Source organism: Caloenas nicobarica, chromosome 5 (assembly GCF_036013445.1).
Source record: "Caloenas nicobarica isolate bCalNic1 chromosome 5, bCalNic1.hap1, whole genome shotgun sequence".
NCBI classification, from domain to species: Eukaryota; Metazoa; Chordata; class Aves; order Columbiformes; family Columbidae; genus Caloenas; species Caloenas nicobarica.
The window spans coordinates 23,468,991-23,485,923 of NC_088249.1; the positions used below are offsets into that span (position 1 = coordinate 23,468,991).

At 41.4% G+C, this 16,933-nt stretch overlaps 1 protein-coding gene across 3 annotated transcripts; it reads right to left on the reverse strand.

The window, feature by feature from the left end:
* Positions 1–3,142: 3,142 nt before the first annotated feature.
* CIPC (CLOCK interacting pacemaker) lies at positions 3,143–16,015 on the reverse strand. Of its 3 annotated transcripts, XM_065636586.1 has the most exons (6): positions 15,938–15,957; positions 15,397–15,461; positions 14,484–14,567; positions 12,843–13,017; positions 11,778–11,947; positions 3,143–7,568 (listed from the first exon to the last, which is right to left on the reverse strand). In XM_065636586.1, exons 4-6 carry the CDS (start codon positions 12,913–12,915, stop codon positions 6,690–6,692), a joined length of 1,122 nt encoding a protein of 373 aa, XP_065492658.1. In that variant the 5' UTR covers positions 12,916–13,017; positions 14,484–14,567; positions 15,397–15,461; positions 15,938–15,957; the 3' UTR covers positions 3,143–6,689. The 3 variants fall into 3 exon arrangements, with proteins under 3 accessions (XP_065492658.1, XP_065492657.1, XP_065492655.1); XM_065636585.1 differs by lacking the exon at positions 14,484–14,567 and having other exon boundaries at positions 15,938–15,964; XM_065636583.1 differs by lacking the exons at positions 14,484–14,567; positions 15,397–15,461 and having other exon boundaries at positions 15,938–16,015.
* Between the last annotated feature and the right edge of the window lie 918 nt (positions 16,016–16,933).

Genomic DNA, 16,933 nt, shown 5'->3' on the forward strand with positions numbered 1-16,933 from the left:
TTTCAAGCAGTCCTGTCTGTTAAAAACCAGTAAGGATTGGTTTTCGTTCTGTTATTGGATTTCTTAGTCCTGGTAAATATAAATAGCCTAAAAAAACCCCTCCCTAGTGCTGTGTAAAAAAGGCAAGATTGCCTAAGTGGACATCATAAGAGGCATTCTAGTTTCATTAAACTAACTCAATTAATTTAATTGAAATACGAATGAGAAGAAAACAGTGAAGAAGTTGATGGAACTCCCCTTTTGGCCCTGGAAAGTTCACTTCCTCCATTTCTTAAAATGTTCGAGATGCAGAAGAAAGCTTTATGCTGGCAGCGCTCCATTTCAAGATAGAAATTACACTGCTGCAGTGCAGAATGGCAAAAGCATTTCACAAAAATTTCTGTTGAGCAGTTAGAAAAAAGCCAGATGTATTCCTCGCATCACGACAACAGCTTGATTTCCACTTCAAAAAGTAATTTGGGACATTTTAAACAACAGTTATTAAACATTTTAAAGTCAGCAAGTCTGAATTAGTTGTGATTGAAAATTTAACAGGAGCCAACCAAGCAGCTCTCTGGACCATCAATACTATATTAATGAATTTCAGACCACTAGGAAAGATCTCAGAGGACCAAAGGGATGTAAGAACTAATACAGCATCAGCTTTTCAGTGGGTAGGTAGACTGACTTGAATGAACATAGGTTGAACAACTGAGAGAAAATAACAGAATAACCCACAATTTTTGATTAATGAAGGACATAAAAAGCAAAAATAATTGAAATTAATGAAGCTTATAAGAAATAGAGCTGGTCAAATAAAATTGATTCCTTATCTTGATGAACCAAAATAAAAAATTGGTTGAAGACAAAGCCAAGACAGATATTGTATTTATATTTCTGATGGGCATTTAGTAGTGTGCCACACGACACAGACTGAAGCCAGAATTACACAAAATTAACCTGATGATGTGAAATGCATTACAACTGTGGCTTCTGAATTGTATACATATCTACTAAACACAGTCTTCTATTCTTTCTTTGAAAATATTATCAAATTGGTTGTTGACTGCAACATTATTTAGTATTGTTTTTAATAATGGGAATACAACATAAAATTACCTTCAAAATCTAAAGGTGGAAAAGTTCTGAGGGAGGTAAGTGCAGGTAAGTAATGAATGCAACTGGCGACAATAAAACCAGTTTTTTTGCTTTCTGGCTGTAAATTGCAGTAAAAGGCATGTGGAAACATACTTAAAAGACAGACCTTCACCAACTGCTGAAACAACAGGTCCAAGGATGATTTAGATTTCCAATCTGACACCATGGCCAGGGCTGCTATAAAAATGAGGCAGAATAGCAATGGAGAGGGTTGATATTGTACAACTATTTTAGCAATCCTGTTTTGCTCTTAATGTTAGTGTTCCAATTAAAAATGCATTTAAATAATTTCAAAGGATCCAAAGAAGAGTGCCACAGATGAATAAAGGACTCAAAAGATTTGAGAGCTTAATCAGTTAGTTTAAAAAAGAAGAATGACTTGTTCAGTTTGTAAATGCCTACAGTGAAAACAGCAATGTCACAGCATGCACTTCAGTTTAGCAGACAAAAGGCAAAAGATCTGACAGCTGGATACTGAAAGATGACAAATTCAGGCTCAATAAAAGAGGCACATTTTTAACAATAAGTAATTACATTTTGAACAATTTGGGTGGATTCTTCATCCCTAGGAGCTTTCAAATCAAAGCAGGATGCTTCCTCTAAAAACACGCTTTAGTTCAACCAAGAATTTGAGAAAGTCTTGGAAACTTATCTACAAGCGAGCAGACTGAACACATGATGTTTCCTTCGCAATCAGATTATACGGGAATAGTTAAGTTTGCCTCATGGACATACCTCAAAGGAGGTACAGATTTAAAAAGAGAAGTCTCATGGACCATACGATACAGTTGGGGGCTATATGACTGCATTACACAGTGGCCTGAAAGGAAGCACCGCCTAGACACAGCAAGGGTATAAAATTGTCTAGGTAGGGACCCCACGTTTCTGTCCCAGGAATTATGAGAACAAAAGCAGTAACAGCAAGCTATGTTCAGCCTAGTGGATGCCAAATATTTTGCATGCCAGGAGATTCCTCAGCCCAAGGCTCTGGGGGCTACTGCTCTTTTCAGACTGTGTGTGCCACAATAAAGAAAAACAAGACAGACGCAGAGCACCTGGAAGAAGCAATTCACCTTTTTGGCTTCAGTGAAATAAAGGCGAACAGGTCTGACATTCTGCAGATAGACTTCACCATGTAAAGGCTAGCCAGCAGAGACCTGAAAAATTCCTGCTTGAATTCCATGCCTTTTACAAATACAAAATCTGCAACCATTGAGTTCCCAGTCTCAGGGAATAAAATTACTTCAATTGATGGCACTCCTTTTTGGATGTAATGAGATTCAAGTTATTGTCTTGTTTGGTGCCAAGAACTTTAACCAGGATAACTGTCTTGTACCTAAGGACAGGATCTCATGCCACAAATTCTGCTGGGTGTTCTGGGAATGATTGCCTAGTTTTCACTCATCTTTGAACAAAGAAAAGATCACGTAAAGATGGCCGCATCTTGAAAAACGTGTTCTTCTGAAAAGCTGGTATACAGATTTAGTTGTAGAATGTTGTTGTTCTTCGAGAGAGAGTAAAACCTTTCACTCAAGTAATTCTTTCAGCAGCCAAGATTCCCACTCCACAATTTAGAAATTCTGCATAGCCGGCTGACAGGATTAAAATACAGTGTAGGAGTTCACCCTGCACAGACGGTGAGCATAATGTACAGTCATCACATGGAGACAACAGTTCACAGACGGAAAAATCCTTCCAGGTTGTTCATGACAGATCTATGGCAATGGTCACCCACGACAATATATTTTTAGTGTTCTGTACAGCCCACTTTTACTCATGCTCCTCCCAGAGACCCTTTAATTCATACATACTGTTAAAGCTCACATGACTCTCTTCTGAGAGATACATCATAGTATCACTTTTGGATCTGCACTTTCCCACATGTGCAACACGCTGTTGTGGAGCTGTAAAGCATGCTCTGGAACCAAGGACTTTGCAGTTTAACAGCATTAAAATAGCCCACAAACTTTTCAAGTATATACTTTATTTCATTAATATTTCACAGTCTGTTTCTGTAAAGTTTTAGCAAAAAGGTCATGTTCTACAACAGATTAGGCTACTGTATTCAGAGCTGGCAATGGACTTCAAAAGTACAGAAAACGTTTACATTCCAACTAGAGCAGTAGAATTTCAAAAATACATAGTAAAAGTAATCAAAAATACCATTTATTAAAACTTAATAGAAAACCAGCAGTCTGTCTGACCCATCAAACTACTCTGCCTGCTAGCTGTCAGCAGCAACTGAAGCCCCAGCAGGCCACCTGATTGACTTTTTAGACCGAGACAGCTGCCTTCAACTAACTTGTTAATGCAAAGTCTTGCTGCTTCAAAGGTCAAAAAAAAAAATCTGTGAGTTCATTGCTTACAGGCTTCCAATCAGAGAGGCTAATGTTTCTGCTCAGACCTACTAGACCACTTCCAGATCCTGCCCAAAACCAGGACCTATTCTGCTCCTGATGCAGTCAACTAAATTTCTCAACATGGTTCCTAGCTAGCCCATTTTATTAAATTGCAGCCAAGGAAAGCCCTTTTTGTTTAAAGTTTTATCAGGACTTCTAGGAATAAAGGCAGCTAAGAGAAATTGAACCGAATGATACTTGATGACATATCTATCACTAGGGGCCTTCAACATCCTTCTTTTATAGACGTTGTGTAAAGATTTGCAATTTTCTAGCAATATGTTTCCTAAGGGCTCCCAGATTTATATCCAATAGTTTCAGAGTGGATTTTTTCTAATTCAGCAAGTACTATTTAAGTCTGGACTGATGCCCAGTAGGAGATTGCTAACCAGCTGCTGGACTTTATTCACAGATTTATTGAATATATATTTATACAAATTACACCAGCTGAAAGGCCCATCAGCTGTACGCACACCCACTTCAGCCCATCCTCAGTGCTGTCAGGGGAATAAAATACATGTGGTACTGTGTGAACTATGAGAGATTTCTATCAGCTAGAGTCTCCCTAAGTCAAAGGGTATTACCCTGCAAGGCCAATTCTTCCTTCCATTTACTCTATCAGAGCAGTGGAAATAAGCAGAGGTAGACTCACTTTTTCTTGTCTCGAACAGCTAAGATCTGACTTATTTTTTTCTGACTTCCTCTCATCTCTGGGTAGCCTGAGTCCATCATCTTGTTTTCTAGGACAATCGGCTCCTAAAAATATATATATTCTGAACTTCAAATTCTCCTATTTGATGGGTAGAATACGGATTTAAGAAAAGTAGCAAAGATATCCTATGCATTTTCTCACACCTCAACTCTAGGCCTATTACAGGTATCAGATCAATGGAACTGCCTCCTACTGCCCCTCTCCTTCTGCAAGAAGCTCAGAAAAAAACAAGCTTGCCTCCTGGGATTCCTTCACAAATGGCCTAAGGTATCATCACATCTATCCTGCCAAATGTAATTGAGTGCAAATATCACAACTGATTCCAAAAGAACTATATCGGACATGTCCTGTGTTATTACACTGTACTATGCTGCCTTCCGGGTTTGCTGGCTGAGTTTTGATATTGCTGTGCTGCGAGTTGTGAGACATCCTAGTATGCACAATTATAGCAGGTATATTTTAAAAAATACAAGACAGAACATAGTCTATGAACACTTGTCTTTTAATCAGCTCCCTTGTACTGCACTAGTCTTCAGCAAGTCGGCAGGATACCGTGAAAGGCATGCCTGTTAGTTTGCTACAGCTCCCCTAAGGCAAAGCTTGCCACAAAATTTCTCTCTAGGCCTATGGCTAGTACAAATACGAGTCACGTTTCTTCTCTTTATGAGGCATGTACCGCATTTCTTTTCATCAGTCTATAAAGGAGGAAACCCTGTACAAGAGAGAAGCAACTCACAATTTCTCTAATGCACATATTTGAGGAAGACTACAAAAGCATTCTCCACGGTCTTCTGCAATATTGATTCCCAGAGGCATCAGAAAATGAAAAGGTCTAGTCACAAATTAGCAAGACATCCACTCTATTTTTAAGTTTGATTTTTTTTTTTTTAAGAATCTGAAACAGATTATAGAAGTGATCAAAACATCAAGATAGCTGGTCACCTAGACTGCACAATTTTTTAAAAACTTTGTCACACAGAAAGGAACATACCATAAACAATCCAGATGACTTAACGTTCTCAGACAAAGCCATTCTTGGTTCTCTACACAGAGTGCCTCTGAAAAAAACCCTTTGGATTGAGGGCAGTGACATAGTTAAGTGTCTAGGTAAAATGAAATGAAATAGATATCTGTAGAACAGCTTTTGTAATGTGATTACTGTGGATCTCTACCAGTAAAGACTAATATCTTATGCACGCAGTGTTGTTAGCTATATATCAAGACAAGCAGGCTAGGAATGATATAAATTTATGTGGAAGAAAAAATGTTTTGGTGGGGTCTTTAATTTTTTAAGTTCGAACTCAGGCAGCTAAAATTATCAAGGAGATTATCTAAGCTGACATCTGCCTCTTACTTTTTACTCCCACCCCTGCCTCCCCCCGTTCTTTCTCCAGATACATTCATCTGATTTCTCTAAATAAAAAACGGAGGAAAGCGGGATGGGAGAAGGACTTGTTTCACCACAGGCCATTGTGCTTCTTTTCCTTTCGCCCCTCTCCTTTTTTGTATACTTAGCAAACCGATTTCAGAGAAAAAAAGGAGTTTAGGCTTGTAAACTAAAGATATACATACCAAATAATATGCAACTAGTCTTGCCAAATAAATCCTGGTGAATGAGTATCTTCCTCATGCTGTTTTAAAAAGAAGTCACTGCAGTCTTCAATAATAATCTTCGATCTGTTTACCACTAAGAAAATCCAAAGCCACTTGCCTTGTACACTTGTTAACCATTAATAAACACAGCTTTGGAACAAACATTTCCAGTGCAAGCCTTGTGATTTTCACTCACTCAACTGCACAGATCAAAATCAAAAGTATACCCATCAAAACAGGTCATTTCACTTGGGTCCTAAGACACTCATCACTTTGACCAAAGACTGCAATGAATATAGAATGCTGCTTCACCACAAGTAGATCTCCACTAATTTAAATGCATTAAAACCTCCAAACAGGACTCTCTGTTCCCAGAAAGGATAGCAACAGCCCAAAGATACCACCCCACCAATGTTAAGCTTCCTCTCCTCACACCAATGCCCTTCATCTACTTGCAGCTGACGATGGCCCAATAGTGGGGCCTGTTCTGCTGTTCCATTGTCAGGACTATCTGCAGATGGGAAGAGGCAGATGCTTGCTTGCAGAATACTGCAAATGACTGTCTTTGCACTCCAAGAATGGGAACATGCCAGGAGAGCACATCCAAGCTTCTCAAGTCCAAGGAAGTACACGGAGTTAGCATGGAGTTCAAGGTCACTCTGAAATAGTAAGTACTCATTCTGTCAAGACCCCACTATGCTATTTCAGTCTCACAACTGCCTCTGAAGACAAGTTGTTAACGGCATACCACTTCGCAAGTCTTGGACTCAGAAACTGCTCAAGTAAAAGCTTGAGACAGGAAATCAGAGCCACAGAAACAACTTGACCAACAGCTATGTACCTTTTTATTACACATTGGGATAAGTGGAGTCTTCAAGGTTGCTACCAGCTTTATCAGATCCTGTTAGAGATGCTTCTAGCTCTGCCCATGACTGTGGAGCATTGTTCTTTATTGCCTCTATGAAAAGCTGTGTTTGATGCTTCAGCCGGTCCAGCTCGGTCTGAGTGACCTGGTTCTGATGAATGAGCTCCTTGGTTTTTAAAGTGATCTCCAGCAATCCTGACCTGCGTAGCACTACAAGTGTATTTTGAAAGCGTCTGCACTTGCTTTGTTGTTGCAAGAGCAGCTCAGGCGTAGTGCAAATCTCCTCTGGTATCAATGGGGGGCTCCACCCTGCAGACTGCATTGTAGTCTGTGCTGCACTCTCGCTCTCATGAGGGGTGCACTTCGTTGCCTGCGAAGTTCCAAAAGGCAAAAGAGAAGTCAAACCTGCCACTTTCTGAGCGTCACTGGAAACACGATGAAAACCAGGAAGTGCTGACAGTTTTCCACTTGTCACCAGAGTTGAAGAACTTTGCTGGTTAGAATCCTGAAGGGTCTTAAAGCTAACTGGTAGGTGGGCAAAAGGACTAGTAGGCAAGCCAGTGCTCCTGGATACAGGAGAAGTTTCCATCTTCGGTGCTTCTGTGCAGAGTCGTTTATGGCTACTGGTTTCCTGACATTCTTCTAGATCAAAGGAGTGATCTCGTTTGCAGGGCTGTGGTGCTATTTTGGGATAAGAATTCAGGATGGGTAGGTAACTAGTAGAGTCATTTCTCTTTTTCCCAAGAGGGTGAGGGTTAATGGAAGGTGGGATTGATGGACGAAGAAACACTAGCTGTGGCTGGGCTGGAATCACTTCAAAGGACGGCTGCACAGTCCAAGATTGGAGCTGTGATGAACTGCCCTGAGAAGCACGAAGAGGGAAAAAACAGAAGTCTTACAAGAACATCGTAGAAGACAATCAAAAAACCTTAAATGAAACAGGTGGAGTGTGCCATTTCTCCATATTTGACATACACTGTCCAATTAATACATTCTGAACAGTTTTCGATCAAACTCATCCTTCTCTTTCTTTGACAACGGAGCATAGCGCTAGAATCAAAGCTGCAATCCATAATCCTTTTACTATGGAACAGCAGATAAATTTTAAACCAATTCAATCTGAATTTATACGTGCTTTCCTAAATGATGATTACAGTGCATGGTTATATTGTACAATGCTCATGTAAAAGTTCGACCCAGACTTGGGGGCAGAACAACATGTGTACAGAAAAGTTGAAAAATAATTAAGCATTGTGGTTATGAAATATTTTAGAACAGTCAAAGAAAGACTGCACAGACATTTTCGGAACAATTCAGACTTCCTCTTTGTTGAAAAGCAGTAACTCTAATCTTTGTCAATTCTATTCTTACAGAAAGCTTCTGAAATCGTTATTTAAAATAGACGACAGCTGTTCAGTAAGTCTTGCATTCTTAAGTACAATACGCAGTTTACATAAATTTAAACCCAAGAAGCAGAAAAAAAAAAGCCTGTGGTAAGCCTAGGGCAGTTTAACTCCACACCTCTGGAGAAATGGTGTGCACTGATAAACCTTAAAAGCACTATATTTCAAGAAAAATGCCCAAGTTTTTACTCCATCCCACAAGCCATATTCTGCAATATAGGGGAATACATCAATTTTTACAAGACATGACCTCTTCCTCCTCCAATACATTACTACAGATCTTCACGAGGTCTCCTGGCCAAAAAGCATGCCTGCTTTTCTCCAAACATATCAAATGGTCTAGTAAGAGATACTGTTTATTTCTGAAGCAAAATCTCACTTCTTAATATATTTATCACCACTACAATTATACTAATATAATATACTGTCAGCTGCTTTCCCAATTCATTATGACTTGCAAGGCTACTGGCAGTTTTTAGCTAGCACAAATACACTGTATTATTTTTGGTACTATACTGAGTCACCTGAAATCCATCTCCTTTCCTTCAGTCTCAGCATTTGCTAGATTAAATCTTTTAACACAGAATCACAGAATGGTTGGGGTTGGAAGGGACCTCTGGAGACCATCTAGTCCAACCTACCTGCTAAAGCAGGTTCACCCAGAGTAGATTGTGCAGGAATGTGTCCAGGTAGGTCTTGAATGTCTCCAAAGTAGACTCTACAACCTCTCTGGGCAGCCTGTTCCAGTGCTGTGTCACCCTCAAAGTAAAGAGGTTTCTCCTCATATTCAGATGGAACGTCCTATGCTTCAGTCTGTGCCCACTGCCCCTCATCCTATCATTGGCACCACTGAAAGGAGTCTGGTCCCATCCTCTTGACACCCACCCTTCAGATATTTATAAACCTTGATGAGATCCCCTCTCAGCCTTCTCTTCTCCAGGCTGAACAGACCCAGCTCTCTCAGTCTCTCTTCATAAGAAAGGTGTTCTAGGCCCCTAATCATCTTCGTAGCCTGCCACTGGACTCTCTCCAGTAATTCCTTGCCCTTCTTAAACTCAGGGGCTCAAAACTGGACACAGTACTCCAGATGTGGCCTCACCAGGGCAGAATAGAGGGGGAGGAGAACCCCCCTCGACCTGCTGGTCACACTTTTCCCAATGCACCCCAGGACACCGTTGGCCTTCTTGGCCACAAGGGCACATTGTTGACTCACGGTCAACCTGTTGTCAACCACAACTCCTAAGTTGTTCTCTTCAGTGCTGCTTTCCAGCAGGTCCGCCCCCTAACCTGCACTGGTGCCTGGGGTTATTCCTCCTTTGCTGAAGTCCATCTCCCTAGTAAAGGACTTGAACTTGTCAAAAGTGGGTATTACCAACTGACAGGATGGACTTGAAGATGAGATTCAGTTACCTACTTTGATGCAGAATTTCTTTGGTTCAGTGGGCAAGATGCTTATGGAATAAGGATACAGAACAAATATCTGTAGAAAGTTAATATTATTACCTTATCACAGAAGAAAGGAGAAACACATTTAAAAGAGAAGTATCTGGAGATGTTAGGAGTGAGGAAGTATATAAATACCATGGCTATACACATACAGGACAGAACACGAAGCCCACAGGAGCAAGGTTTTTGTGTCAGAAGTTGTCATTTATTGCACAGTTGTACAGTATCTAGCACAGCAGAGCCCCAAAATTATTGAGGCCAAAAGAGCTGTGGTAACTGTTTCTCTCGTTCTTGTTTTTTCCTGCCTCTGTTATGTACTTTCTTCTCCTTTCCACTCACATTGCATTCTGCCCTTGTTATCCCACCCAAAAATCTCAGTTTTAGTAGAGAGAGACACATTTTACTAATTCTGCAAAGTGGCTTTTTTTTTTTTCCTAATGAAAGCTAATATCCTGCAGGTATCAGTGTCACTTGTCTAAAAAGGCTTCCTACTTATTAAGGACTTCTACAAGACTTACAGAAACCTTGCCACAAGCAGCAATGTTTCAGAGCATTAATCCCTGCTTCTTTTTTTTTTTTTAGTAACATTATTGTTAGCTGTTTACACTTTGAAATTAGGACATCAGGTAACCATCACTGCGCGGGATCACAGTGTTTCCAAGACAGAAGGATGACGCTAACTGAAACTGGAACAAATAAACAGCAGTAATTGGATACTGCCTCTTTTTTTTTTTCCAGCAAGCCCAACTGAGCACTGTGTTGAAAAGACCATTTTAAAAAGATGACTGGCATGACTATCTGAGGTAACAGGCATAACAGAAAGACATAAAAAGATACTTCATTATATTCTGACCTAGACTTGTTGCTTTTCTTTACTGCAGTAAACATTTTTCAGTTTAACGTTATTGTCCTTAACTATGCACAATTGGACTTAGATGTTATGACGCACTGTTCAAGAGAGCTGAGTCTGGTCATTTTATCTACCTCTAACTCTTCCTCCCCAAATTCCCTTTTTGCTATGCTAACAGATTTTTTTTTATATGTATAACTTTAATATATATACATTAGCTACTTCTCCTAACTGTTTGCACACAGCCTGGAGTTTAACATTAGACTACCACTGCAACCAGTGTTTTATTTTTGAGCTCTGGGCCAAAGGCTATCAACCTTTGGTGAAGCTTGCCTACTCTCTACTACATGAAAACTTCTGCATGTGTTTAGACAGTGTTTTGTCCACACATCTAGGAACATGACTATAAAATAAAATTGTTTCTTGTCCAGATAAAGCGCAACGCTCAGAGTTCAGAACCATCTCCCCCACAAATACACAATCTGCCAAATACTAAAAGGAACTCATATCTGTGCTAGCATTGATACACAGTATTTGAATTTAATAGTTTTGCTTGGTGTTATAACAGATTAAGTAGAAAAAGAATCAGGATCTATATTCTTTTTTCCCCCTTCTCACTTTATTCTCAGAAGTATTCTAATAAAAACCACTGAAGAACTTTTGCTCTGCTCAGAAGACATGAGTGAGTACAGAGCAAGAGGTCTAATAATATGGGAATACTTTGAACTGGGAGCTCTCATATCTTCTGTTACAACATAAAAATTCGGAGTCTCACAGATGTGCTCGAGGAACAGCACATAACAATATACTGGAAGACATGAATAGGGGACATAATTGCTGCAATGTGAGACATCACTTGCAACTGAAAGAAACAACTGTTAAAGTAAAAATGCCACAGCTAACTTTAGATATGGATTTTTTTCTTTTATAACGTTCTGGATTAGTGCTGGACATTGCGCATAAAGCACTTCCAGGACCTAAGAACTAGGAAGCATCCTAGTTTACTTTTTCATTCAACAAAGGCAGTAAACATGAGCTTGCAAGACGAAAAACACTCACTTTTCTGTTTTGATCATTGGTGCTACTTACATAATATTATTAAAGATCTATTTTTTGGAGATCCCTTTGAGACAAAAAGGGTTATTTGATGTAGCAGAGCTTCTCCATTTCATATTTTTTCCATCTTAGTGCTTCTAGCTCCCCCTTAAAAGAACAGGCTGTTGCAATAGAACTTTTCAAGTTATCGGTTACTTTCTGGATTGCAATAACTTTGTAATATCTTCTTGAAAGAAAAAACATGTTAAAAACACCCACAAACAAAACAACAATTTAAGAACATGCAATATTTTTCAATATATTACTTTGTCCCTACCTGCTTAACTAACACATTTTTCATTACAACCATAGGAGAAAGTGCAGGAAAGGAGTTGCTTGTGGTCACTGGGCATTGCCAAGTCCCATCCTCTGCGTTCCAACACAACGCGTTCAGCACATCCTCCGAGTCAGTCTGCTCCATAGCACTTGGGCACTCTGAACTTCCATCTGCCAGATGCAGAATTCAGCTGTTAGTTGTTTCACATGCAGTGTCCTTGTTACCTCCTTTCATTTCTAATATTCTGCTTCCTTTCAACCACATCACAAAGAACAATGAAGTTTCATTCTGGAATACCAATAAAATTAGACCTGCTGTGACAGCTGTCAAATAGCCTTTAATAAAAGGCTTTATATTTCAGGCCAGTTCTCATGCAAATATTGTCTCAAAAAAAACCTATTACTTTTTGTACTTTTGTATTTAGTCTTTAAGGGACTGCAGACTAACATGAAGACGGCTCTAAAATCTGGTGCAGGAAAGAACTACAAGCTCCAGCATTGCCACAGCTGCTGTCTGTGTTGCAGGCATTTTGTGTCTTGAAATCCTCTATCTACAAACCCAATAAGGCAGGTATCTCTCACAAAAGCATTTTCTTTCTTTAAAGAGCAATCTTTGCACGGTTGTGTTGACTATTAAAATAGCACACCGTGTCTAGATTTTACAATTACTCTCTGGTTTATCAGGCTCTACTGACAATCTGGTCAAATGGTAAGAGAACTTAAACTGCATAATCCAACAGTTCATTCATCACTGCAAAGAAGAAAAACTGATTTTGCCGTCCCCACTTCTAGACTTTGAAGTCTAAGATTCTTCAGTTAATTTCTTTATTTTAAATTACCATGCCATTCAAATTCACATGATGAACTTTATAACTATATAAAGCTCCACTCCAAAAAAGTTTGACGGTAGGATGTTTGCAGATGCAACCTGTCCTGCATACAAAGGCCCCCCAGGTAAGGAGACACAAACTGTAAGAGCCAGAGTCAGATTTGTCAAACCTCACCACTAAAAGCAAAGTCTGAGCAAGATAACACCAAAAAAAGGTAATGCAGTAGTTTTCTAAACCTGAATATCCAGAGTCTTTGTCAGATTCAGCTGCCGCCATGTTGAGGCGATGGTTCAAGCTCTTCATTTCCATCACTTTGTCCAATAGTTCCTTGAGGGTCTCAATAGATGACTATTTTGTCTCCATGCTTCCATAGCGCTGCAGGCAGTTTTTAACACCTTTTCCATTGAGAAACTAAAAAATAGTTCAGAATAAAAAGAGACTTTCTCTGAATCTAAAGAAAATTCCATCAGTATAAAATAACAAAGAAGGCCATGTTCGTCCTTACGGAAATCTGGTTATCAAAGGTCTGCTGCATCTGTTAAGCAATCTGTAGAATTCTATTAAACTCCCAGCTTCACATTTGCTATGTTTATCATACGTTTGAGCTATCAAAGGCTTGCCAATAAAACCAGCTTACTCCCTGAAAAACTCTCTAAACTATGCATGTTTAATAACGCATTGCAGAGCAGAAAAGAGAGGAGACAACTCTTTGCATCAACTGACATTTTACTTTGTAGAACCTTCTGAACTAAAGTTTCCTATCTGCCTTAGGCTGGTTTTTTAAGTTTCAGGAAAGTTTCTGTGATCCAAACTTTCAGTCCCCTGCACCAGCTACAAGAGAACAATATCATACTAGGTATGACTATTGAGTCCTTTAGGGTAGGTTAAAAGATGCCAAAAAACCTAAAGCATAGGAAGGAAGAAAGAAATTATTTGAAGCAGAAATGTAATACAGGTATTCTACTTTTAAAAAAAATATTTTTTACTACTGCTGTGAATGCCATCAATGAATCAAAGGTATTATAGAAGTACTGAAGCCATGGATGCAGTTGAAGGGGCAGAATGCACCCGTCTCATTCAGCTCCTTTCTCCAGTGCTTGAGCAAGTCAGAGTACAGGACATGGGTCAGCCAATATTACCGAATTACCTGAAGCAGAATAACTTCATACTTAAAACAACTAAGTAAACTACAAGGTAGATTCATCTGGACAGGACAATGCATAAGTACTTTCTAACTGTGTTATAAATCCTGTCAGACAATGTAATAATTCCTTACTGTGCACACAAAACTTGGGAAATAGGAACATGATTTCTTGATCTGCTAAAAATGTAGTGCCTAATCCTAAAAAGTTCAGTGACATGAGTAACTAAGACAAAATATCAGATAGAAAGTATATGGTTGTTATCTGTAATTAAATCAATGCCCCTCTGAGTCAAGTGGGATAGTTGTGTATCTCTTTTTACACTGCCAGTGAGCTAATTGGAGACTTTCAGAATAGAATATCTCAAATTATTCAAAGAATGAAACACAGATAGAAAACTAAGGTATTAGACGTGTTTCTCAGCCTCTCCCCAAAACAAGATAAACTAAAAGCTATTCATAAACAACTTTTTTTTTTCCCAATAATTAAAAGCTACTTTTACCTTCTAAAAACTTAGCTACTCCAGCGGCTGAATCCCAAAACAAGTCAGTGGTACTAGGTGAAGCCAATACAACAAATACAGCTGAATCTGCAAAGCTGTGGTTTCATTAATACAGTTTGTTTCACCCTCAAGACTAAAGTAAGTCATCAGAGAAAATGAATTCAAGTAAGTGATCAGAGAACAAGCTGGGGCTAAAGAAACCCATACTGCTCGAAGTGCAACACATACTATACCTGCAATGCACTCCTAGAGGAGACATGGCCTTAGAAATGCCCTCTTCTTCCCACACACAGAATGAGAACACTGGAAGGCTGAAACTAAAAGCTATAACAATCAGAAAAATGTGTAGTTACATTATGGCCTCCCACACTACATACTTGTCACAACCTTCAGCTGCTTCCTGAGGGCAGGCAGACTCTAGCAAGACCGAGCAAAGTTTCTGCTTCTCTTAAAGAAGGTAGAGTTTGGCAAACAGAAAAATGACACGATGAAGTGGAGAAATTATGTCTAATATTATTTGTAGAAATTATTTTCCTATAAAGCAACTCTTTGAAGCTGTGTCTCATGTTAGAACTGTATATTTAAATTACTCAGGAGTCTGCATCATAGGCAGGGGAGCAGTTCACTGATAGCAGTATCCAGTGCAAGCTACTTCAAATGACATTGCAGCAGACATCCTGGAACAGTCTACCCCGAAAGGCAAGTTTCTTCTCAAGGTCCTGACAACTGACTGTTAGAATTCTGCTCCAAGATCTTGAGACTTGGCACCTCCAGTAATGAATTCTGTAAGCTAGATAACAGTGCCGAGATGGTAGCGTGACTGTCTATATAACTACAAGAAAGACAGAATAATGGTCAGCAGACGAGAATTTCTTCAGTAGCTATTTGCATAACTTTTACTTTCCATCTATAGTCACACCTGTTGACCTGCTAACAGGCATGAAACAAACATAACTACGTAAGAGCAAGGTAGATGCTATCCCTGGATGAGAAGACGAGGCTTAAGTCCCAATCCATACTTTCGTTATTTAGCCCTTTCCAAAACAACTGTATTTTTTAAGAAAGTGATATGTATTGATGCTAACCTCCAAAAAAGCAGAATTAGAAACAGAAGAAGGGCTAGAAATAAGTAAACTAAGAACACACCATCTGCCAGCCTTGCATCAAAGGAAGCTCTGGGATGGACGGGCTGGCACATCTTTTTCTCTTCCCTTATGGAAAACAAAACAAAACAAATAAAACCCCCAAACAACAAAGCAGTAACAACAAAGCCACAACCGAAAATAAACAAACCAGAAGCGCCACTCCCTCGCGACGCGGGCGTGGGACCCCTCCTGCTCCCCGGCCCGGCAGGCAGGTGCTCCGCCGCCAACCCCCGGCCGCCAACGCCGACGCCCAGGGCCCTCCCTCCGGCCACACCGGCGAGAGCTGACCCCGCCCGACCGCCTGCCCGGCGCTTCGCCCACACGCCAGGCCCGGGCGGCGGGGAGCCCCGGAGCACAGCCGCCCGGGCGGGGTGCCCTCGCAGCGGGCCCGGCGTGAGGAGGGGCCCCCGCGCAGCCGAGCCGACCACCCGGCTGTCCGGCCGGAGCCGCCACACGGCGAGGAAAAGCAGGCCCCGGCGATGGCCGAGAGTCCCCCAGCCCCACAGCTGCCACGGGCCAGGCCAGGCCGGGCCGCCCCTCACCTGGCTGCGGGCCGCCACAGCTCCAACCCCGCCGGGCCGCGCATGCGCGACGCCCTACCATGGAGCACGAACCTCCCTCCCCGCCCAGACAGGCCCGCCCCGGAAGAGGAAAGTTGTCCGCCAGGCTTTCCTGGATGCACATGCGCACAGCGGGGCCGCCTGAGCCGCCGCGCGCCTGCTGAGGGCGGGGTGCTTGCAACGCGCGTGCGCTTGGGCTGCGCGCGCGCGGTCGTTGCTGCCGTTGCGGCCGTTGCTGGGTGTGTTTCCTCGCGCTGCGCTGGGCGGACGCCCGAGGTGGCGTCCTGGGGCAGGGGCCTGAGCGCCTCACAGGGAGCAGAGGCGGGAAGGCAGGGGCCTCTGGGGGACAGCAGGGGCAGGCTCGGCACAGCAGCCCTTACCACAGGCCCTCGAGTGCTGTGGGGAATGGCGTGAAGAGGGAGAAGGCTGCTGTAGGTGTGCAAGGGGCCACGGATGCACACAGAGCCTGTCAGGGGGAAGGGCTTGCCAGCATATCGGTTCTAAAAGACATGTTGAGGCCCGTCCCGCCACGACTGTGAGGGACATGTCAGAAAGGAGCATCTTCACTGAAAAAGGGTGTGGGTACCCTCCTGTTGGCCTTATGCTGTGTGGCCAGGCAAGTGTGCAAGAGCTTGAAGCTGTTTGTTGCCCAGCCTGGACTTCCGAGAGGATCAGACATGGTGATGAGAGGCCAAGAGTTTGAGATGCTGCTGGACTTCCCAAATACTGTGCAGAAGAGTACCATTCATCTCTACACAGGAGTTTAGGCTTTTGTAGACCTTCTTGCCAAGAATGGGAGATAACAGCAGAAAACCAAAACAAAACAAAACCCCGCTAGCAGCCAGTTATAAAATGAGGAAGGCAGCACCAAAGAGTTCCGAAAGCTTTAAACTTGTCTCAAAGAGGGAAAATAGGACAAAGGAAGAGCTGTCATGAGTAAAGAATACCCTTCTATGTGGTTGGTAAATATGAGATAGT

Coding starts and splice junctions, on each gene's coding strand:
- CIPC (XM_065636583.1), bottom strand. CDS start 12,915: ATGGAAATGAAGAGCTTGAACCATCGCCTCAACATGGCGGCAGCTGAA. Junction 11,948..12,842: donor CAAAGACTCTGGATATTCAG/GTTTAGAAAACT, acceptor TGCATCTGGCAG/ATGGAAGTTCAGAGTGCCCA. Junction 7,569..11,777: donor AAAATGTGTTAGTTAAGCAG/GTAGGGACAAAG, acceptor CGTGCTTCTCAG/GGCAGTTCATCACAGCTCCA.